Here is a 24131-nt window from a genome sequence, read left to right as displayed (position 1 = left end):
TGGTGATGGCGCTGTTTTATTTTCATGGTTACCGTTGATTTAGCGTAAGTGGTGCTGCTTTCCATTTGCAGCGACGAAATAAAGGTGCCGTTTTGAATTTTAAAAATGCATTTAGGTGTAAAACAGGCCAATTTGGAGAAACATACAAAGTAAATAACAACGCAGGTGGTGCCGAGATGTGCCGGCCACGGACCTGAATGAGCCAGGGGCTCTGAGGGTGTGTGCACGCGCGTGCGTGTGCATGTGTTTGAGTGCGAGTCGATTTCTGAAAGCCCCCGTTGTGTCCTGACTTCTGGAGGATGAACTAAGTTGCCCACCAGCAGGGTCAGCACAGCTGCTGGCGTTTAGCTCTGAGCGCCTGGGCAGCCCTGGTGCGGTTCGGGGGACCCCCCAAGGCCAACCTCAAGTTCAATAACTCACTAAAAGGAGTCATAAGGCTCAGCAAAGCTGTTACACACGTGGTGCAGTTTGTTATCGCTGAAGGACACCAGGCAGGAGTTTCCAGCCGGCCTTCATGGTGGGGCTCACAGGGACGGTGCCTGATTACCCCCCAGTGGGGCGTGAGCACACTATGGCATATTGCCAGCAGCGGGGCTCCCTCGAGCCTTTTTGTTTGTTTGTTTTTTCCCTTGAGCCTTGGTGTCTGGGTTTTCACTGGCTGACCTCAGTCTCCAGCCCCTGCAGAGGTCAAGCCGAGACCCCAAATGAATCCCACTGTAGCAAAGACCACCTGGCAAGGCCCCAGGCCTCCAGGTGAAGTTGACGCTCTTCTCAGGCAGGGTGTCCCAAGGGCTCAGAGGTCACCTCCCAGGAGGTGCAGGGCATGGACGAGCCAGACCTGTTGCCTTGGCCCCTTCCTGTGCATGTGGTCCTAGTGGGGACACCTCAGCTGACTCGGTACGGAAGTGGCGCCGTGCTCCACCTTCCTGAGCCACGCGGCACATCGGGTCACAGCACGCCGTCCCTGTGACTCCAGGGGCTTGCAGCCCCTGGACTTGGGTCGGAGGCAGTGGGGGGGCGTTCTCCTGCTGTGTCTCCTCCTTCACCTCATAGCATTTGTTGTCATAACTGAAGAAAGCCCCTTCTTGCCCTGTTTCCCAGAGATCGTGTTCTTTTGGTGGTCCTGCGGAACCCTCTAGAACCCTTCCACGCTGCCTCTGCATGGCTGGACCCCTTGCCCAGTGGGCATTGGGCTTGAGTCCAGTCATGACCAAGTTATGATGAAGCTGAAGCCTCTCTGTGATCCCCCCTGAATCCCCCCAGGGCCCGCTTTCAGAGCAGTCCCAGCCCACAGGGGTCCAGCCCACCACCCCCAGCCCTGGGCCAAGGGCAGGGGTCTCCCAACGGTCCTGCCGCATCTCCCAACATCAGAGCAGTGGTGCTTACAGAACAGATGTGCGTCTGCGTGTAGCAGACGCTTGTCGGTCGCCTCCTCAAAATCCAGTTCTCTTTCTTCGGGCAGTAGCTCCCTGTTTCCATGTGGGGACCCATGGAAACTTCCCACCCCTGCTGCAGGGTGGGTCACGTGACCAGGGCTAAGCCAATCAGAGTTCACGGTCCACCAGCCACAGTGATTGGCTCAAGGAGATCACATGGTCTAGGCCAGTCCAGCATAAGCCTTGGAATTACCTGAGGCCATGGCGGGGAAAATCAAGATTTTCCCCAAAAGTAAAACTGCAGGTTTAGGAGCCTGGGGATCTGCACTGTCTTATCATCATGAGGGGAGAGCTTGAGCTCCCAGGGCGCACTTGTGAAACCGAAGAAAAAAATCCGGTTGCAGGGCATGGCAGAGCTGGGATGTGCGGAGGAACTGGGTTCCAGTGCTATGAGCACCTGGATCCAGCTGTCCCTGAAGCCACTTGCAATAAATTACAAATAAATTTTAAAAATAAGTCCGCTAGACTCTGCAGTAAATTAGTATACACACATACACATATATATTTTAAATTTTTTGCTTAAGCAAATTTGCACTGGATTTTCTGCTTTTTAAGCGGAAAGGGCTCCACCCGATGTGCGTGGTGTGTCACTGCATACTCTCCTGTCCTCGGGAGCACTGTCCTCCCATGTCTTGCTGGGCCTGGGATTTGCTCAAGCAGCAGGAGCGATTGTGGCTTTCCCTTTGAGGATTCAGATCCCCCGTCAGAAACCTCAGCCTGCCGAAATAAAAACGGACAGAGTGATCAATCCCAGTTGTCACTCTCACGTCACAAAAGACATCAGGGCGAACTTTGAAAGAGCTGACCTTTACAATCTGCCTTAATTGATAGAAACGCGCTTTACAGAAACTCTGATCTGAAGGGGCGGAGCTCTCTGCCTCCCTGAATTAGAGAATGTGGATTTTATCTAGTTACTCGCCTGGTTGCTTATATCCCATTTCTTCCCAAAAAAGAAGTGAGGAGGCTTTGGCACCAGGCGCGTGTGCAGACCACCCCTCCTACCCCCATGGGCGATGTGGCTGATGAATCAGACGTGGAAAGGAGCCTTCCCACGCCCCTTCCCTCACGCCCCTCCCCCCAGTGCCCTCCTGTCCCACAGGCTCTGCCCGGGGCCTCTCTGGAGCTTGCTGCCGCTGTCACTCGACCCAGAACTTCCCTCTGCACTCGGGACTGCATCATGGGGATTATTCAAAGCAGTGACAGCCCTCATGAGAGTCTCGCTTAAAACACGGGCTCCAGTCCCCCAGGGGCCTTTCTGACGAGGAACTGGGGTCTTCTCATGAGCATGACCAGGCATCCAGTCTTCTATATTTGGAAGTGAGATCTTCCCTGACCTTTAGTCCTCCAACGGGAATTCCCCTTATTGCCTACCATTCTGGGGGCTGGGTTGGTAAGACTTAAAACCCAGTTTGAAACGGGTGAAGCAAAAAAAGGGAATGTATTGGCTCAGGCGCTGAAGGGTAGGCTTTCAGGCACGGCTTGATCTAGGGGATGCCGCTGTTAGCCATCAGCTCTGCCTGCCTTCAAGTCGGCCCTTGGGTCAGTCAGGATCCTGGAAGGAAATGGGTGACATCCTCAAGAGGGATGTGGGCAGAATCTAGGAGCCCCACGAGGGATGTTGAGGCACCCAGGGAGTGCAGCAGTGGCTGAAAAAGCTGCTCAGTAAAATACAATATCCTGGTGCCTGATGTTCTGCAGTGGGGGGCGTCAGAAAACTTTTCCTGAAAAAGGTCGTGTGTAAAAACCTCCCTGTTCTTCTTTACTCTCACAAGACTGCCACACTCACAACACTTGTGACATCAGATGTGTGGGGCTTTCCCACACCAGCCAATTCTCAGACACCAGCTGGGTGTCCTACACTTGATTCAGTTCTGACACTCTCTGCCTAGAGTCGGCATCAGACCCCACAGGTGCGAGGCTCAGAAGCCAACCTCAGCTCCAGGCTCTGCCCCGGCACTTGTGACCCCTGCTCGGCTTCAGACACTTGCTAGGACTGCTCACGGAACTTAGGGACACTTGTGTTTACTGGCGTGTTCTAGAATGGAGACGCGATGAAGGACACGGGGGAGGAGCCGGAAGAAGCGCTGCACAGCGGGAGGCCTGGGAGGGTCCTGAGCCCAGGAGCGTCTGTCCCTGAGGAGCCGGGGTATCCCACCCTCCTGGCACTGGATGTGTTCGGGACCCCAGAAACTCTCCAAATCCCGTACTTCAGAGGCTTTTACGGAGGCTTCATCACGTTGCCATGATCCATTTTTAGCTTCACTTTCAGCCCCTCCTCCCCAGAGGGTGGGGAGGAGGGGCTGAAAGCGCCAACTTTTTTTTTTTTCTTTTTGCGGTACGCGGGCCTCTCACTGCCGTGGCCTCTTCCTTTGCGGAGCACAGGCTCCGGACGCGCAGGCTCAGCGACCATGGCTCACGGGCCCAGCCGCGCCGCGGCGCGTGGGATCTTCCCGGACCGGGTCACGAACCCGTGTCCCCTGCATCGGCAGGCGGACTCTCAACCACTGCGCCACCAGGGAAGCCCTGAAAGCGCCAACTTCTAATCGTGGTTCGGTCCTTCTGATGACCATACCCCCAACCAGGAGTCCACCCAGAGCTGCCTCATTAGAACAAAACTCCCTCCCGTCAGCCAGGGACTCCCAAGGCACTCGGAGCTCAGTATGAACACTCCGACCTCGCCCATCGCCCTGGAGGTTCCAGGGCTGCGGCTCTGTGTCTGAGAAGCGGCTCAGAGACCAGTGCATGTTTCTCATTACTTCATGAGCCAGACAGTACATGTTTCAGGCTTTGGGGCCGTGCGAGAGCAGCCACAGCCAACAGGTACATGAACGGGCATGGCTCTGGCCCCAAAAAACTTTATTTGCAAATCCAGGAGGCAGCCTGTGGTGTGGCGTGATTTCCCCCAGAGTCTTACCTTCCTCACGTCACCCGGTGTGACCGATCGTATTTTCCAAAGGTGGACGCAAACCCCTCGTCTGGAACCTTGCCCCGCCCGCATCAAGAGGTGGAGACAGTGTCCGTCCCCTTGCAGTCAGGGGGGCTTTTGAGGCTGGTCATCCCATCGAGGAGGGCGGACGTGAGGCTGTGGAGCTCTAGGGCTCCCCGCCTGCCCGGCAGGCGCCCTGGACCAGGGGCCGCCACGTTGTGCGGAAGCCCCCGCGCGCTCCGGCAGAGCGGCCAGGCGGCCAGGCGCCGAGAGCCGGCGCTCAGAGACCCGCCAGCCGGTGCCGCCTCAGCCCCACCCGACAGCCCGCTCCACAGTCCCTGACCCGGCACTGCCAGCCGAGACCTGGCAGGGGGCCGCGGCAGGAAACGAGATGACGACGATCCCGCGCTGAGTTTGCCTGGCGCCGCGGGAGGAGGCCTGAGGCTGGCGCTGCAGCAGGCTGACACGCGGGCTTGCGAGGCTCGCTCGCGGGCACTGGGGGAGCCTTGCGCTCCGCAAACAGCAGCCGCTGCGCGTTGTCACACATCGGTGGCCGTGCCTGGTGCTTAGGAGGCCCTCAGGAAATATGCATGGAGGATTAAATGAATCAATACATAAATGCAAGCTCTGTCTACGCCTGTTTGAAACTTTCAGAGTTTGGTTTCCTGAACAGCCTTTAGCCCCCGGAGCCCATCCATCCAATCTGGCAGGTGCAGTCATCACAACACACGCGGGTGGAGGAGCGTGTGCGTGTGTGTGTGCAGGCACACGTGTGTGGGCATGTGTTCCCACCTCAACTGGCAATTCCATCCACTCTCAAACCAAAGTTCTCTCTACCTTTCTCCATTAGATACATTATTGATTTCCCTTTGTCTGGAGGTAGATAACTTTTCTGATTAAGCGGTGGCTTTAATTATGCCACAGAGCACATAACAAAGATCTTGATTATTAAGACTGGCCCACGGGATAATGGAAGGAAGACTGGCAAACCCAAATTAAACGGCATCGTAAAAATGAACGGCCTCGTCCGAGGCCCCGTCCTGCACTCCCGTGCAGTGATGCCCCCACCCCACCCCCCGTCAGGGCTGGAGAAGTCTCAGTGCGTATGAATCGTCTCTGCTACGCATGGCTCGGCGGTCAAGTGTAATGAGTGCGGATTTAGGGGATGGTGATCGCGAGGCACTGGAAGCAGGCACCGCATGCCACGTGCCAATCCGGCTCCACATGGGGGCTCTGATGCCACTGGCATTGAGGGTCTGCAAGTGGAGGCAAGGGTCCCAGATGGCGGGATGGAAAGCACGGTGCTGTCAGGGAAACGAGCTGGTTTCTTTCCTCCTGCTGCAGCCAGTAGACCCCCTTCCCTTCCCACCAGGCCCAGGAGCTCAGGGAAGGAGATGCTTGGGGAGGGCGGGGGCCCCTCAGCTGAGGCTGCCCCTCCGCCTGGGACGCTCACCGAGGGGAGCAGGCCCCACCCGCTCACCCTCCTGTGTGCCGGGCTCTTCCTTAGAGCCAGCTGGTCCCCCTGCAGCAGGGTTGGAGGCTAACAAAGCCAGACAGGAAAATCGGAGGCCGCCTGCCCCGTGGCTCCGTCTCAGCTGGGAATTTGCTGGGAAGGGGGAGCCCACTCAAGGGCCCCGTGGAGGGTCCACTCAATGTGGGGCTGCCCCAGATCCCGTCGGGGGCCGGACAAACAAGTACCAGGGTCCCACCTCTCCCCTCCCTTCCACTGTCCACCCTAAGGGCTCACTGATGATCCCCAGGGCCCTGCTGGGGCTGCTGGGGCAACAGAAGACACCTGCGCTGAGCTGGACCCTGGCATGGGGCGGGTCATCGGCCTCTGGCCCAGCGACCCCAGGGACTGCCCTAGGGAGTGCCTGGAGGGGCTGGAGGTCACATGCCCTGAAGGTCGCACACTTGGGCCCCGATGGACCTCACTGCCCAGGCAGAGACACTCCAGGTGGGCGCAGGGGTCCTCTGCAGCACTGCACCCAGGGATGTGTGGTCTGGCCACCCTTGCAGTCCGCTCGCTCTCCTGGGCACGAGGAGCAGGCCTCCAGGCAGCCAGACGGCGACCGTGCCCGTGAGCACACGACCCCACGTGTTACTGTCCCACCGGGCTCCTATGAGGGGTGTGTGTGAGGGGCCTTTCTGTGCACGGTCCAGTGTTCTGTTTCTGACCGGCTTTGGCTCTGAGCTCTGAGGGTGGCGTGTGTGCTCATTTCTCCTTGAACACGTGGAGCAGTGATTCTCATGCATCTCAGCCCAAGTGTCTCTCCAAAGGTGCATGTGGGTCGCCCGCAGCTGTGAGTGAGGGCCTGGGTGTGGAAGGGTGAGTCTGAGATCCGTACTCACCCTTAGCTCCGCGCACAGGCTCCTCCAATGAATATGAGCCATTAATGTCTCCACAGAGCATGGCTGTGCGCAAGGTGCCCGTGAGGGCGTGCGTGCGAATGCATCACGGGCAATGTCTCCACAGAGCGTGGCTGTGTGCAAGGTGCCCGTGAGGGCGTGCGTGTGAATGCACCATGGGCAATGTCTCCACAGAGCGTGGCTGTGCCCAAGGTGCCCGTGAGGACGTGCGTGTGAATGCATCACGGGCAATGTCTCCACAGAGCGTGGCTGTGCCCAAGGTGCCCGTGAGGGCGTGCGTGCGAATGCACCACGGGCAATGTCTCCACAGAGCGTGGCTGTGCCCAAGGTGCCCGTGAGGGCGTGCGTGCGAATGCACCACGGGCACGTGCGTGTGCACATCTGTGCTGTGTGCGCAGTTGTGTGTTTTACTTGTGTGCACGTGTGCTTGTGCACGTGTGTAGTATACGCACGTCTGGGTGTGTGCACGTACATATTGCTTCTGGGAGGTCTTGCCGCCAGCTGCCTGGACGGATGGGCGGACTCAGGCTGGGAAAGACAAGACCCCAAGGCAGGAGGCTCTGGCGTTCCTCGCTGCTCGGGTTTCCTCCTCTCCACCTTCCCAAGCAGCCCCTCTTCTGCCGGTTTTCCGTGGGGCTGCGCTGTCCCTGTGCCCGTCAGGATCCTGCCTTGGGCTGGCAGGAAGGCCAGGCGTTGGTGTGGGACGCACTGGTCTGGGATTCCAGGCTCGCACCGATGCTCCCGAGAGGGCAGGAGTGTGTCAATCCAGCAGGCGGCTGCTGCCCGGAAGGCATCCCCACTCCCCGGTGACGTGCTTCCAAGAACCCTCCTGACAGCTGTTCCCAGAAACGTGCCTCTCGGTTTCCGAGGGTACAGCTGCCTGGGTCTGTGCTCAGCCCAGACCCGTCTCCTCTGGCAGGAGATGGATGTGTTTCCTGTTGTCACAGGCAAAGCTTGCTGTCCCCCCGGGAGGCCACTGCCACTTCATCCCCTCTCTATCCTGCATTTCTTTCTCCAGCGGCACAAAGGGCGTCCCCATAAATTTCCATCAGTGTTGCTGCCACGGCCCCGTTTCCCCGGAGGCCAGCTGGGACGCAGCGTGCGACGCATTCCAGTCACGACCTCGGAAGTGGCTTCGAGAGCCCGTAACCGCGCCTGGTGCTCTGTGGGTGTATAAATCCTCTGTGAAACGGCTTGGTGGTTGAGGATGTCCTGCTTCTCGGGCTCCAGATGGGACGTGCGAAGCCGAGCCAGAGCCTCTCTGGGGCCCATAGCCCAGCCCCTCCTCCGGCCTTGACCTGAGGGGGCGGGCGTGAAGCCGGCCAGCCTGCGGGAAGCATCCAGCCTGTACCCAGCCCCGTGCGGGAAGCGTCCAGCCTGTACCAGCCCTGTGCGGGAAGTGTCCAGCGTGTACCCAGCCCCGTGCGGGAAGTGTCCAGCGTGTACCCAGCACCACGCAGGACAGCATGTTTCCAAGAACAGGACGGAGCCGCCGGACTTCGGGGAACGCACCTGTCCTGGTTACGATTGCTGCTTAGTTAGCTGCGTTAAACCACGTTTTAATGTACTGAGGGGCAGGAGGTCAGGCGGGGTGCAGGGGGAATAGCCTCTCTGAGCAGTACTTCCTGAGACCTCAGCTGGGAAGGTGTGATGGGGGCTGCTCAACGGTGGGGGCTGGAATCATCTGGGGGGGCAGCGTGCACACGCCTGGCAGCAGATGGACGGTCCACCCAAGCACCCACACGTGGACCCTCTGTGTGGCCTGGGCTTCCTCACAGCGCGGCGGCCTGGGCAGAGTCCTGTGCCTCTCTGGTGCCACGTGGCCCCAGAACAAAGTCCCAGCACACGAAGCCTTGTTGCTCTTCGTGATTCAGCTCAGAAGGCACGTAGCACCCCTCCCCTGTGTCCTGGGCTGTCTGTGTGTCTCACCTTGCACCATGCAAGGCAAGGATGCTTTCCTGCTCCTTCTCAGAGCCCCTCCAGTGTTTAGTTTGCTCAGTCTTTGCCTCTCAGGATGGCGGGGACACCCAAGTCTCAAAGAATGGGGTTTGCTGAGAATTTAGCTGAGGAGGTTGGCAGTTGGCTCTCTCCTCCTCTCGAGGCAGCTGAGGTCCCAAGCTGGGACTGTCTGTGTCCTAGACAAGGACAGGGTTAGGATGAAGCAGCTGGTGTCGTCTCTACCAACAATGTGAGAAAGCCCCCAGCTCGCCTGGACGGGGACGTCCTGAGACAGGGTGTGCAATGGCCAAGGCCAGACTAACGTCTGTGAGCACTGGACCCACTGGTCCCCTGTCTTCCCCTCTCGGCTTGGTCTGGGACTCTGGGGTGCGGCTGACTGGGCAGACCCCTCCTGAGGGGCATTCACAAGCGTGTCCCTGCATCACGCACATGTCAGGACCTGTGCAGGATCAGGACTGACAGAAGATCCATTTCAAATTGGCTTAAGCTGGAAAAAGAGAGAGAAAGGGAGAGACGGGGAGAGAATGTATTATTCCTGCAACTACAAAGTCTGGAGGAAGCACTGGCTTCGTGTAGACTTGGATTTGAGGCTCAGCTGATGACATCTGGACCTGGCATCTCACCATCTCTCTGCTCTGCTGTTGGCCTCATTGGCTTCATCATGACCACTGGACGCAAGATGGATGCAGCTGCTCCAGCCTCACATCCTATCTCCCCAAGGCCCCAGCCAACCTCTCCATGGCTCTGTGTGTCTGTTCCTGAGCCTATTGCTGAGCTGCCTGGTTCAGACCCAGTCACGTCCCCCCTGCTTCATCCAGGGGCTGGGATTCCACCCAGTGACTTAGAATGTGACAGTGGGGGCTGAACCACACATGTTATGGGGGACAAGGAAGAGACTGAGCAGGACCACAGCAGACATCCACAGCCTGAGACAGGATGGACAGGACTCCGGCTGAAGTTCGATTTTCAGGGGGAGGAGGGGACCTAGGGAGGGTTGCGCTCCAGCTAACATTCGTCACCGGGCACGCTGGGCTGGGTGCCGGGAGCCTCATGATGCTGGAACGGCTGCCAAATCCCAGCCCCGCCAGGGCCAGACCCCAGATCCTAGACCAGGGCTTCTCACGGGGCGATTTCGCCCCGGGGCACATGTGGAGGTGTCTGGAGGCATTCTGGGTTGTCTCAGCCTGGCTATCACACACGGGACGACGACACAACAGAGGATTTTCCGAATTATCCAGCCCCCGAGTCCGTAGGGCTGAGACTGGGAAACCCGGGTCTGGATGATTAGACGTGGCTCAGCCAGGACTGGAGAGACCCCCAAATAAGGCAGATGCCCCAAGTGGGGCGGGGCACAGCCCTGTCAGGGCTCATGGGTGTGTGTGAGTGTGGGCTGCGTGCGCCCCTGTGGTACGTGCACGCGTACCCTCAAATTCAGCTCGAGGCTCAACTTTAGACTTTTAACGTCTCCCTCACACAAAATTATTCAGAGCTCCGACACATGTCGCAGCTTTAAGCGTGCACCTCATGCCCCACCTTTGATTCCACCAGGAGCTGTGAACGGAAGCTTCTTAGATGTTGTGGATTGAAGCCCATGGAGCGTCTGCCGTTCTAGATGCCGTGAAGCAGTGACCAGACAAACAGGGGGCCCTGCCTGGGGGCTCCCAGCCCAGGGGAGAAAGAGCAGTCAGTGACGTGGCCGCGTGGGGGAGGGCGTGCAAAGGCCCTGAGGCAGGAGCAGGCCTGGCGTGCTCCTGGAGGCACTGGGGCCACGTGGGGCCATTGAGCGAACAAAAGGAAACAGACAAAGAGGTCAGGTCAGAGGGGGCCCAGCTCACACATCCTAGAGACCGCGCCCTTTCTCAGCGGACGGTGAGCGCATCCAGGAAGAGGGTCAAGGGAGAGGCGGGGAGACCACAGTCAAGGCCAAGGCTTTGCCAGAGCAGGTGGGCCAGAAAGGGACCGTGTTCATCGCTAAGGGGAGCAGGTGGGGGGCAGCAGGAGGGAGGGCTCAGGGTGGTGTCGTCTGGTTCTCTCCCGACCTGTACCTGTTAGCTTCAAGTTTGAACGTAGAAATGTTACTTGGTCAAGTTGAAATCTTTAAAGTGTATCACCCGTCTTCCTTTAGTTCTACGGTGAACCAAGAGCCTCGGCGTGTGGGAGCGCTCTGGGTCTCCCTCCACCTCCGGAGGCTCTGGGAGGGGGCGATGGGGTCCTCCTGCCCCAGGGCCCGAGTCCCTCTGTCCCGGCCTCTGCCCCACTCCTGGGGCCCACCCTGGGTCACCAGGTTTACAAGCTCTCAGAGCCGCCCCCTTGCTGAACTCTGATTCTTTCCAATCACCGTAAACATGGTTTATTTTCTGTCGGACAGGAACAGGGCTTTCAATTACAGAGGAGAACCTTCTGGCTCCGCTTAGACCAACTTCTTCCAGGGCTGCAGTGTGGCGGCCAGTTTTGTTTCCCCCGCCCCACCGAGTGCCTCCCGGGCTTCAGCGCAGGGACAGTCCCTGCAGGGTGGGAGGACATTGAGCCCTGAAACTGAGGCCGATTCAGGTGCAGAAGGAAACCCAGAAACACAGCACCTCCTGCCCAGAGGAGGGAAGCAGGGGCATCGTGGGACAGTCCTACCCAGCGGCCACCGGAGCTTGTGCAGGTGCAAAGGCAGGACAGGAGGACTCCGGCCTAAGGTCAAGTCCAAGTGCGCTACTGGCCAGGTGCCTCCGGTCAGAGGCTGTAAAGAGAAGCTCAGGGGGAGGGTGGTAATCGTCCTTGTCTTCAACGGGGTTTTAGGCGTGGGTTTCTTACTTCCTCACTGACGTCATACCTCCCCGTGTGTGAGGAACACCCCCTGCTCAATATTTACCGATTGATTTTTATTTTATTGGCCTGCACCACTCGGCTTGCGGGGTCTTAGTTCCCCCACCAGGGATTGAACCCGGGCCACAGCAGTGAAAGCACCAAGTTCTAACCCCTGGACCACCAGGGAATTCCCTCTGCTCAATATTTAACATAACCAATTTTTTTTTCAACTGAGAAGGGGATTATATTATAAGGAAAACAGATTATTTTTATGCAAATTTGTGGTGGACAAAACTGAGCCATATATATTGCATGATTTCTCATTTAAACAACCATTTGTAAGCTGCTCATGTTTATAACAGGAGTGATTTGTTACGTGTAGATGAACAGAAGAAAGTGAGATAGCGCATCGCCCCATGGGAGACGTGCCCACACACTCCTGCCGCACCGGACGGCCCCGGTCCTAGCCTGGCTGGGCCCTCCTTAGCCTTCGGGTCTCATTAGGGGCTGAGTTGTGTCCCCCGACCCCAATGCACAGGTTGAAGTCCCGACCCCAGGACCTCAGGATGTGACTGTGTGTGGAGACTGGGCCTTTGCAGAGGTGACTGAGGCAAAATGAGGCCATAGGATGGGTCCTTATCCCATAGGACTGGTGTCCTTAGAAGAGGAGATGAGGGCTTCCCTGGTGGCACAGTGGTTAAGTATCCACCTGCCAATGCAGGGGACACGGGTTTGAGCCCCGGTCCGGGAAGATCCCACATGCCGCGGAGCAACTAAGCCCGTGCGCCACAACTACTGAGCCCACGTGCCACAACTACTGAAGCCTGAGCTCTAGAGCCCATGCTCCGCAACAAGAGAAGCCACCACAACGCGAAGCCCATGCACCGCAATGAAGAGTAGCCCCTGCTCGCCACAACTAGAGAAATGGCAGCAACGAAGACCCAATGCAGCCATAAATAAATACATTTATAAAATAAATAGATTAAAAAATCACTCTATTTGAACTGTGTCTCTTGTAAACTACACACAGCAGAGCTGTGTGTGACTGTGTGCAGGTATAAGTGTGCTTTAGTGTGTGTGTATCTAACTCCATTGAAAAGCCTCTAAAAGAAAAAGAAAAGCAAAGCCTCTGCCATTTTGAGGAGAGAGTAAGTTTATTTGCATTTATTGTAGCAGCCAATGTACTTGATTGGGTGCCTTCTGTCTTACTTTATGTTTTGTTCCTTTTTTCCCATTTCTCTAGCTTTGAGAGCTCCCTTTGCCCCTCTGTGAACTTATTCCACCGTCACCGGCCTCATCCCACACCCAACATGGAATATTTTGCTTTCCCTGCCCCCCATCTTTTCCCCTCCCACAACCTTACAGCCAAGATAAGACCTTTGGAAGAAGATACTTCATTCTTCCATTTCACCCTCGATGCTAAGGTTAGGCGGAGGCCACGATTAGACTGTCCCGTGCAGGCATCTCTCCCGCTTCAACAGCCCTCGTCTGGCACTAGCGCTCCGCCCTCCTGGGCAGCCCAGCAGTGTCTACTTAGACCCCACTTCAGGGGACAGTGGCCGCCAAGCGCAGGACCCACCCAGTAGATGCCACGTGTCCAGCAGCCGCCTGTTCCGTGACCACCCGGCGCTCAGGTAGAGCTGGGCCTCGGGAGCTGACATGGGCTCCGGGCTGGGCTCTCTCCCAGGCCCTCCACTGGGCTGCACCGCGAGAGGACTACCATTCCTTTCATCTCTCTTCCACGCCTTCCAGGGGCATCAAGGAAGAATGCCCTGTGTGATCCCAGTGGGACTTTAACCCCTTAAAGTGCAAGCTCCCTGCCTCCCCGCAAGGAGACAGCAGGGTTCAGGCTCAGAGCCTTGAAGTCCAGAGCTTCTGCGACAAATGTCATCGTGCTGTCCCTCTCACTGTGCTCGGTCCTTTTCCATCTGTGGCACTGCTGTCGCCCTTCCACTGGAAGCAGGATTGAGAACTGGTCCCAGCGGGCATCCCGCGGGGGCACCAGGCTCCCACCTCCCCGTCACATCCCGGCACGGACCACTGCCCCCAACCCTGTCTCTCCCGCAGGTGCAGACAGATGACCTACTCGGACGACCTGCCCCAGATCTCCGTGGTGTTCATCTTTGTCAACGAAGCCCTCTCGGTCATCCTGCGCTCCGTCCACAGCGTGGTCAACCACACGCCCTCCCAGCTCCTCAGGGAGGTCATCCTGGTGGACGACAACAGCGATAACGGTGAGTGGGACCAGCCCGGCCCGCCGTGAGGGAAGCATGTCAGAGCCCTGGAAGCCGGCAGTCTGAATTCGCGCTGGGAGTCGGGCCACGCTCCCTCCAGGGGCTCCAGGGGAGGGGCCTTCCTGCCTCGCCCAGCTTCTCCCGGCTGCCGGCACCCCTGGTGTCCCGGGCTTGTGCCACATCCCTCCCATCTCTGACTCCATCTTCACAAGGCCTCTTCCCGGTGTGTCCGTGTCTCTCCTCTTCTTCTAAGGACACTTGTCCTTGGATTTAGGGCCCACCCTAACCCAGAAGGTTTGCACCTCAAGATCCTGAGCTAGTTATATCCACAAAGATCCTACTTCCACCTGAGGTCTCATTCTGAAGTTCTGGGTGGACCTGAGCCGTGGCAGGGTGCTATCGCTCCTCCAGCCAGGAAGGCCCCCAGCGTGTGAGTTCCCCCATATGCTAATGGCACCTGGACAAAGCTGCAGTGGGAGCCTTGCTGGTGGGGAAGCTGGACTGGCGCTCACGGCCGGAACCTGGGCCCTTAGCGTGGCCCTGCGTCAGCCTCAGTCCAGCCCAGCACGCTGTCCACACCCAGCTGGCACAGGGGCTCCGAGCCCCTAACAGGGGTCCGGAGGTGCCCCGCCTGCGCCCGTCTGCGGTCCCCACACCGAGCCCCTGGCGCGCTGAGCCGGGCCTACCGGCCCCTCCTTGTCCCCAGTCCCTCCCATCACAGCAGCCTCTCCTCCTCACCTCGGGAGTCGGGGGGCGGGTGGAGAAGACCGGGGCGAGGCCTCCCAGAGCCCTCCAGGATGGCCTGAAGGAGCTCCAGCCCTGCATGTGCTCTGTGTCTATGCGGGGGGCGGCGGGGGGGAGAGCCCCGCCTGACACCGTCAAGGGAGCAGGGAGCGGGTGGCCAGCACCGGCCTGCGGGGCCCTGGAGAGGGCGGGACAGAGCACAGGAAGGCTGCTCCAGGAGCCCCTGGCTGCTGCGACTGGGGGCACCCCTGGGACCAGGGCTGACCTCACAGGAGCGTCCACTGGAGCCTGGTGATTGAGGGGGAGGGATGGAGAGAGGCCGCCCCTGCACCTGCCCAGCCGACCCGGAGAAGCGCCCGCCTCACTCAGATGCCCACTCGCTTTTCCCCTTTTTCTTTTCCCTAAAGTCTGTTACTATTGTGACTTACTTTGTTGCTTGCGCTTTTGGCCGTTGGGAGCTTCCTCACGTAGACGCCTGCGCCCTCATCAGTGTTTTAATAATTTACTGAGTCGAAATTCTCATAACATACAGTTAACCATTTACAAAGTAAGTGTAGAGTTCAGGGGTGTTAAGTACATTCACGTCATTGTGCAACTATCGCCATCATCATCTCCAGAACATTTTCACTTTCCCAAAGTGAAACTCTGTCCCCATTAAACACTAACTCCCCGGAGCCTGCGCTCCGCAGCGGGAGAGGCCACAACACCGCAAAAAAACAAAACCCCAAAAAACCCCACTAACCCCCCACCACCCTCCCCCAGCCCCTGGCACCCAACACCCTGCTTTCTGTCTCTGTGGATTTGTCTGCTCTAGGGACCTCATATAAGTGGAATCACACAGGATTTGTCATCTGGCTACTGGATTACTTCACTGAGCGTAATGTCCTCAAGTTTCTCCATGTAGTAACATGTGTGAGAATTTCCTCCCTTCTCAGGCTGGATCACGTTCCACTGTATGGATGGACCACACTTTGTTTATCCATCCATCTGTCCATGGACTGCCTTCCTTTCTACAGCTGAGTAATTCAGCCCCGTTTTCTCCTGTCTTTATAACACGTGCCTCTGTCTGAATCAGTCTGGCTAGAGTGTTCATTGCCTCTCCCGCTGGAATGCAGCTCCGTGAGGTGGGCTCTTATCTCTCTGAGGTCCCCCCCCAGCACCCCGAACCCACATCCAGCAACGGTGGGTCCTCTTAAATGTTTATGAAATATGGATCCAGGGCACACAACGACAGTGGGTCTCGGTGGCCTCAGGCCCTCCCGAGGTGTCACGCCCGAAACATCTCTGTGTCCCCCACAGTGGAGCTCAAGCTCAACCTGGACCAGTACGTCAGCAAGAGGTACCCGGGCCTTGTGAAAATCGTCCGAAACAGCAGGAGAGAAGGCCTGATCCGGGCTCGGCTGCAGGGCTGGAAGGTCGCCACGGCGCCTGTCGTGGGCTTCTTTGACGCCCACGTGGAGTTCAGCATGGGCTGGTAAGGGCAGGGCTGGGCCCTGGGCAGGGTCGGCGGGGTCTGCTGGTGCCTGCAGGACCCCCGCAAAGAGGATGAGCCTGGCAGGGCCGGGGGCAGCTGAGTCCAGCCACGTGGCCACTCCGCGTTCAGCTCCTGGACCCAGAACCCTGTTTCTGATGCGTATATATGAAGATTGATCTGTATCCCCACCTTGTCCCCAAAGGCATTTGAATTGGCCACTCATTCCAGCAGATGACAGTCAAGTGAGGCTGTTCACGTGACCTCAGGCCAGGGGAATACACAAAGGTTGGGGGCAGTTCCTGCAGGAACACGTGGTCTGTAGGGTCTCAGTTAACGGAGACCTAAGTCTAGGGCACAAGTTGGAAGCAATTTCTCATCCTTATGGAAAATTCTAGATCAAAGCACCCACTCATTTTCTCCCACCCATCCGTGCAGGGGTGAGGTGGGCTTCTAGTGAGAAACCTGGAGGGGGATGTGGCCAGGGGAGCGGCAGGGATACCTCAGTGACGCAGGAACATCTGCGTGAGATGATCTAGAGGTGCCCCGGGGCCCGCCCCGCAGGAAGGCTGGGACGTCTTGCTTTCAGGGCCCAGCCCAATCCAGGCTGATCTCATCTTGGGCTTTTTAACTGAATTACATCTGCCAAGACTCTATTTCCAAATAAGGTCCCCTCCCAGGTTCCAGATGGACAAATCTTTGTGGGAAGACACCGCTCAACCCTCTCCCAGCTTCTGGGGGCTCCAGGAGTCCCTTGGTTTGTGGCCGCGTCCCTCCAATCTCTACCTCCATCTTCACACGGCTTCTCCTCTCTGTGTGACTGTGTCTCTCCTCTTCTCTCTCCTAAGTACCCTTGCCAGTGGGTTTAGGGCCCACCCAGGTCACCCAGGATGATTCCATCTGGAGATCCTTAAGTTAAACCCACAGTGGGAGGGTCTGCAGGGGGTCCACATGGGCAGGGAGTATGAGCCCTGCACCCAGGGGCAGCCTGAGCGCCCACCAGATGAGCTGCAGGGAAAGGTCAACCCTGGGGGGGGTGGGCAGCTTGCCCTGTTTCAAGAGAAACTAAACCTCACCCTTTTTATATCAAATCGCCCACATTACACCTTCAAACGCTGTGAAGCCTAAACTAAGACGTTACTGAGATACTCCCTTGTGGGAAATGCGAGGACTGCGAACGCTGTAAGGAGGTGTTCATGGTGGACGTGCTGATCAAGTCCCACAGCGCCTGGATCCCAGGGGCAGCCTGAGCGCCCACCAGATGAGCTGCAGGGAAAGGTCAACGCTGGGGGGGGTGGGCAGCTTGCCCTGTTTCAAGAGAAACTAAACCTCACCCTTTTTATATCAAATCGCCCACATTACACCTTCAAACGCTGTGAAGCCTAAACTAAGACGTTCACTGAGATACTCCCTTGCGGGAAATGCGAGGACTGCGAACGCTGTAAGGAGGTGTTCGTGGTGGACGTGCTGATCAAGTCCCACAGCGCCTGGCCGGTATCCCCAGCTGGGGGCCACGAGGGTCTGGCCTTCGGGGTCTCTCAAAGTTCTTGGTTTTCCTAATGGCTCCTGCTGGTTGGACCAGGGCTTTGATGCCTGGTCGGCAGGTGAGTGGAGCCCTCTCCTCCACGTTCCCTCCACTCTCGCTGTGGCATCTCAGTCACCCCAGGACCACCAGTTTGTTCTCAGCGCTGCTTCTGTCCCAGTACGTTCCTGACGGAGATTCGACTTCTTTCTGCTTTGACTTCCCCTGCTGGCCCCCACTTCCCTCTCGTCTGCCACCCTCATGAAGCGAGTCTTCTTTTCCCGTGACACCTGTCACGTTCTATCGTTAATGGCGTGCTATGGTCTGCGCTCCCCACCAGGGTCACTCCATACCGTTGTGCAGGTTGCGCACTGCACAGCTCTACTTGGAGGCCTTTCTGTCTAATGTACGTAAAACTCCCTGGAGCATTTGGAGGGCATTTGGGAGAATCACAAGTCTACCGCATTAAATGCAACTTTAATTTTCACCACTGAAAACCCAGTTATCCATCTGCAAATAGCCCTTCCCTCCAAGAACTGCCTCCACAAAGATCCCGCCTGATCAGCAGATGTGGCATTTGCAGAGAGCTTTTCACTTCCGAAGCACTCCGCTAACAGTAATTAGTCAAGCCTCCTCATGAAGCTGAAAGGTAGGTAAAGACCAGGCTGTCGCTTGGAAGCACAGGAAGGAAGGCGGGCCACGTGGCGCATCTCGCCAGGGTCAGAGAACTGCCCCAGCCCCACCCTGCCCCCGCTGTCCCTGCCTGAGCTTGGCCCCCTGGCCCCCTGTAGCGTTCGTCTCTCTGGCTGCCCCGTCGGTGGGCTGCTCACGACCACGTTGAGCTCCAGTTCGGTGACAGGCCCTCGGGCAGCATCCCATCCTTGCGGTAGACAAGGCCGTCTCGGGTCGAGCTGCACCTGCTTGCCTCTTGGACTCCTGCAAGGAGAATCCGCAACCGACAGCCCATGTCCTCTGGTCCCTCTCCTCCCCAGCTTCATTGCCTACACTGTCCCCATCTCTCCACTCCAGGCCCCTGGCCCGCTCCCCAAGTGCACCAGCACATCCCAGGAGCTCAGCACTGGCTGCTCCCTCTGCATGGAACGCCCCCCCCCAACCAGCTCTCCCAACCACCTGCTACATCCTACACCTCCTTCTGTTCACCACCCAGGGCAACGTACACCACGCACCCTATTTAAAAGGGCAATTCCAAATCCTCCTTACTTGCTCTCTTTTTCCACCACAACAGCTGTCACCTCCTAATATATTATATCATTTATTTATACGTTATTGTCTGTCCCCTGACCCCCACGCAGTCAGGGCTACCACATACTGTTGTGGAGGCTGTGCACTGCACAGCAGTACCTGGTAGCCTTTCTGTCCCTTCAGTGTATCCTAAGTTCCCTGAGGCATGGATTTTTTTTTTCTTTTCTAGTTCGTGAATGTACTCCGGTGTGTTAAAACAGGGTGTGGCACAGAACAGGTCCTCAATTCACGCTTGTAAATGAATGTACGGCCACCCGTGCGGGGAAGGAGGGCCCGGAAGTGGGATGCGCTGGAGGGGGAGGCCGAGCTGTGAAGGGACAGACTTGAGCTGACCCACAGGGCCTCTGGAGCCAGGACGGCCCCATAGAGGCGTCAGAGATTGGGCCCAATCCGTGTGCCCGTGTCCATCAGTCCTTAGCCACGGGCTGGCCCGGGAAGGGCGAGACCTCGGCAGGTGGGTCTGCAGCCCAGGCGACCCCGGGGCTTCTAGAGGTGAAGCTCTTGGATCCACTGTCCGCAGGCGCCATCAGACCCGGGTGTGGCCGCCTCCCTGGAGGAGGCCTGGCTCCGGCCCCCCACCTGGGGGAATGGGGCGGGGGGGTCCTGGCATCCATGCCCTTCCCCATGGGCATGCACCGCCCCGCAGGGCCGAGCCCGCCCTCTCGCGGATCCGGGAGGACCGCCGGCGCATCGTCCTGCCGGCCATCGACAACATCAAGTACGACACATTTGAGGTGCAGCAGTACGCCAGCGCAGCCCACGGCTACAACTGGGGCCTCTGGTGCATGTACATCATCCCGCCCCAGGACTGGCTGGACCGTGGTGACGAGGCAGCGCCCATCAGGTGAGCCGACCCCCGGGGCCCCTGGGGCACGGCCTGCCCTGGAAGGAGCCAGGACAGCGTGAGGTGGCGGTGGGGCAGGGCTGCCGCAGGGGGCTTGGGGGTTGGAGAGACGGGGGTGCTCTCCTGCAGAAAGCCAGGGCCTGGTGCCACGTGGGGAAGTGAATGTGGTGGGATGCAGCGTCTGCCCAGATGTGCAGAAGGACATGGTGATGTGGTGGGGAAACTTGGGAGTGGCTGCAGTTGGTGACCTGAGAGATGACGCGGTAGGGCGGGGGCGGGGGAGAGGGAGGGAGAGGGAGGGAGACAGACAGACAGAGCTAACACCCAAAGAGAAAGAGCCAGTAAAAGAGACTGAGAAAAGGAACACAGACATGGAGAGAGCAGAACAGGGGACTGCTCTCCTGTCCCCTGTTGTGAGAGGGAACAAGAAAGAGAGATGAACAGAGGAAGACAGAGTCAGGGTAGGCGGCAGCGAGACCGAGGGTCAAAACTGGGAAGGCGTCATGGAGTAGAGAGGACGAGAGATGCAGAGATGGAGAGAGGGAGGGAAAGGAGACAGAGACCTAGAGAGAACGAGGGAGAGACGGACACGCAGACAGACAGAGGCAGAGACAGCACCACAAGAGTCAAAAACACGAGCCGGGGAGCAGAGCAGAGACCTGGAGACCACAGATGTGTGTGTGCTACAGAGACCCCAGGCGTTTCAGCAGACCCCAGAGATTGTCCTGCAAAGCATTTATTTTATTTTGAATCGGTTCCCAAATGTGAAAATGGAGAGATTTTCACATGTTAAAAATACACAACCCAGGGACTTCCCTTGTGGTGCAGTGGTTAAGACTCCATGCTCCCAATGCAGGGGGCCCAAGTTCGATCCCTGGTCTGGGAACTAGATCTCACATGCATGCCACAACTAAGAGTTTGCAGGCCACAACTAAGGAGCCTGCCTGCTGCAACTAAGACCCGGCACAACCAAATAAATAAATAAAATATTAAAAAAGAATACACAACCCAGAGCTTCCCTGGTGGCACAGTGGTTGGGAATCCACCTGCCAATGCAGGGGACACGGGTTCAAGCCCTGGTCCGGGAAGATCCCACATGCTGCAGAGCAACGAAGCCCGTGCGCCACAACTACTGAAGCCTGTACGCCTAGAGCCCGTGATCCGCAACAAGAGAAGCCACCGCAATGAGAAGCCCGCGCACCACAACGAAGAGTAGCCCCCGCTCGCCGCAACTAGAGAAAGCCCGCGTGCAGCAGTGAAGACCCAACGCAACCACAAATAAATAAATTAAATAAATTAATGAGAAGCCCACGCACAGCAACGAAGAGTAGCCCCTGCTCACCGCAACTAGAGAAGAAAGCCCGCGCGCAGCAGTGAAGACCCAATGCAGCCACAAATAAATAAATTAAATAAATTTAAAAAAAAACCACAGCCCAGCATCTTTATAAAAATGGGAAGGCGCATAGTCTCACAAGGCAGCAGTCCCTGGGGCTGAGAAGCAGTCCCCTGTCTAAACAGCGTGGTGGTCTCCAGTTCCCGAAATCCCCACCCCTCCCCGTTGTCTCCCTGACGCTCTGCCTTCCTACCTGTGCTGTCATTCCTTGCACCTGGCCCGCTTTGTTTGTTTCCGTCACCGACTGAGCTTCTGTAGTTTGCAGCCCTTCCTTCCACTTCCCTAGTCTGCTGAGCCCCTGGGAAATCTATGTTTCTAAATCTAGTGGGGCCACCGCTTTCTCCTGGGGGCCCAGCAGGATGCAGGCATTGTTTTCCTGGAGTGAACGTGCACCTGCAGGATCTGTTGACCCCTTGGAGCCTTGGCCAGGTCGCCCCCTGTAGAGGTTTGGATTTTAGGGCCTCGGGCTGGAACCCCTCCTGCCTCATCTGTACAAACTGATGTGTCCCTGCTGAAACAAGCCACTCTGCCCGCAAGTGACCAAGACCATCCCTCATTGCGCCTCTGAAAGCTCTCTCTTCCCCTAGGAGTGTCTTATGGGGGCTTCCGGGCCCCTACCCTCCATTAGCAAAGAGCCGTCCAGCGAGAAATTAAGTCTCACAGCAGCCTGGATGCCCCGAGCTACAGGAAGGATGCTCTGGCCACACTGTGTGTTGTCTCAAACTTTGTTCCTTATTACCATTACCTGGAGAGCATTTGAAAACCCAAATAAAATATGGGCAAAGGCCTTGAACAGATACTGCACACAGGAAGGTAGACAAAGTGCTAACACACTCATAGAAAAATGCCCACCACGGAGTCACACAGTGTCCCAGTGAGGGGCCCTGCACGCCTGCTAGAATGGACAGACAGACCAGCGGCAGCGGGGGCTGGTGACGCGGAGCAGTCGGAACTCTCAGCGCGGCCGGTGCGAGAAGGCACCGGCAAGACCACTTTGTAAAACTTGCAGTTTCTCAAAGAGGTAAAAACACTTCCTGTGTGACCAGCCGCTCTACCCCAGGTATCTTCCCAAAAGAAATGAAGACGCACGTCTACAAGAGACACCTGCGAAGGTTTGTGGTGGCAGCGTTATTCACAGTAGTCCCGAATCGGACCCGAATGTCCACCAACAGGTGACTAGATAAACGAAGTATAACGTATCTGTGTAACGGGAGACTTCTCAGAACTAAACGGGAATAAACAGTTATGCCCGTAACGATGCGGGTGAAACTCAAAATGGTGGAACAGAGGCGAAAGAGCCAGATACCCAAGAGCGCGCAGTGTGTGATCTGCTGCATAGAGGAGCCCAGAGAGCGCAGTCCCCTGGCGGAGCGCCGAGGAGCCGTGGATGGACGCATTCTCCGTCTGGACTGGGACAGGGTTACCCGGCGTTCCCTCCGCCAGACCGCTCGGACCACACGCTTTCAAGGGATGTGTCCTGTTGCGTGGAAATTTAACTTTGTTGAGTTGATTTTTAAAATGAGTTTCAAAACATACGAAAAAGCAATAATTCCAGTGCCCAAGCTGCTTACCATGCCAGTTAAATTAGCCTCTCTGAGCCGGGACCAGGAGGATTCCAGCAACAGAGAAGGGCACCAGCTAACGTGAGCTGAAGCGGCTCTGGGGAGGAGCCAGCAGGAAAGCCAGACGTCTCCCCGACACTGCGGACGGGTGTCCCTCCACCCCAGTCAGTCCCCGGAACAGAGGAGGCAATGGCTGAACTTGGGCCGCAAACCCCTGCCCCCACCTTTCCTGGAAGCAGATGGGAGAAGGGGTCCTCCAGTGACCCGCTGACCTTCACAGAGGGGAAGGTCTGGGGACTCATCGTCCCACAGGGAGTATGTGCAAGGAGAGAGGCGGTCTCCCTAAAAGATGTTGGGGTGTTTATAAGAAGGCTGGGCGCAGCAGACAGCCGTGTCCACATCCTGACCCCCAGAGCCCATGAAGGCGACCTCACTGGGGAAAGGATCTTTGCAGATGCAGTTAGGATCTTGTGACGGGGGGATTACCTTGGATCACCAGGCTGGGCCTTGAATGCCGTCATGAGTGTCCTTAGCAGAGACACACACAGAAGAGGAAAGGCCACGCCACTCTGGAGTCCGAGACGGGAGGGATGCATCCAGAAGCCAAGGGACGCCTGGGGCCCCCAGCAGCTGGAAGAGGCAGGAAGGACCCTCCCCTGGAGCCTCCAGAGAGAGCGCAGCCCAGTCCTACACACCTTGACCTCGGACTTCTGGCTTCAAGAGCTGTGAGAGGACACATACCTCTTGTCTGAAGTCCGTTTATGGTACTTCTTTTCGCAGCCACGGGAAATGAACACGCTGGGTAACCAAAAATAGCCAATGTCCAGAACAGGCCCTCTGCAGAGCCCTACGGCAAGACTGGAAGGTCCTAAGCCTTGCTGGGCATCTGCCAGGAGGGTGTCCCCATGGGGACGGAGCCGGCACACAACCACGTTGAGATGAGACCACGGTGGCAGTTTGGAGCTGATGCGTGTGACAGTCACAAACATGCCTCAGCTCCACGCGGAGCCACCACCACAGCCAGTCCCCGAATTGCGTCCTCGACGGGCACGAGTGCAGCCCGCGGGGAAGCAGAGTCCTGACAAGGGCCTCTCAAGGCTGCCTGCGGGGCTGATGGCTTTGACCACGCCCAGCCAAGGCTCCCTGGGAATCAGATGTGGTGTGTCCCTCGGGGAAGAGAGGAAGCCGACCGGAGCCTCCCCAGACCCCGCCTGGCCCTCAGCAGGCTCCGTGCCGGGACTCACTGCCCTGCCTGTGATGCTTCAGGACGGCCCCCAGACCCCCGGCCCCTCTTCTTGGGGAGAGAAGTCACTCTGAATCTCCCGTCTCAGTGTGCACGGCACCCGGGGAGCCAAGAGTGGCGTAACCGCGTCCTTCAAGTTCTAGAAAAGGCCGCCTCTGAGTTACAGCGTGTTGCCTCGATTGTACCATGTACGTTTTGAAATTGGAACCAAAGTTTACACTTAAGAGATTTCATATGAAATTGATATCTACTCTCTGAAAAGTAGAAGATTCTGGAAAACCCAGGCCCCCATGCCTGCCTGGTGACGATCCACTGGAGCTGAGCTGCCACTGGTCCCCCGGGAGGGGCAGCGCCACAGTCCCCAGCGC

General features: G+C 57.6%; 1 protein-coding gene across 1 annotated transcript in view; it reads left to right on the top strand.

The window, feature by feature from the left end:
- Nucleotides 1-24131, top strand: part of GALNT9 (polypeptide N-acetylgalactosaminyltransferase 9) — a 90650-nt gene that overhangs the window by 25953 nt on the left and 40566 nt on the right. Inside the window, exons 3-5 of the mRNA XM_024739879.1 lie at nucleotides 13555-13721; nucleotides 15765-15939; nucleotides 19368-19565. Of these exons, the coding sequence (XP_024595647.1) occupies nucleotides 13555-13721; nucleotides 15765-15939; nucleotides 19368-19565 (540 nt within the window). The remainder of the gene's footprint in view (nucleotides 1-13554; nucleotides 13722-15764; nucleotides 15940-19367; nucleotides 19566-24131) is intronic.

This window comes from Neophocaena asiaeorientalis, unplaced genomic scaffold, assembly GCF_003031525.2.
Source record: "Neophocaena asiaeorientalis asiaeorientalis breed wild unplaced genomic scaffold, Neophocaena_asiaeorientalis_V1.1 scaffold757, whole genome shotgun sequence".
In the NCBI taxonomy this organism is placed as follows: Eukaryota; Metazoa; Chordata; class Mammalia; order Artiodactyla; family Phocoenidae; genus Neophocaena; species Neophocaena asiaeorientalis.
Note: the sequence above shows the minus strand (reverse complement) of the source record. Positions and strands in the feature narration are given on the sequence as shown.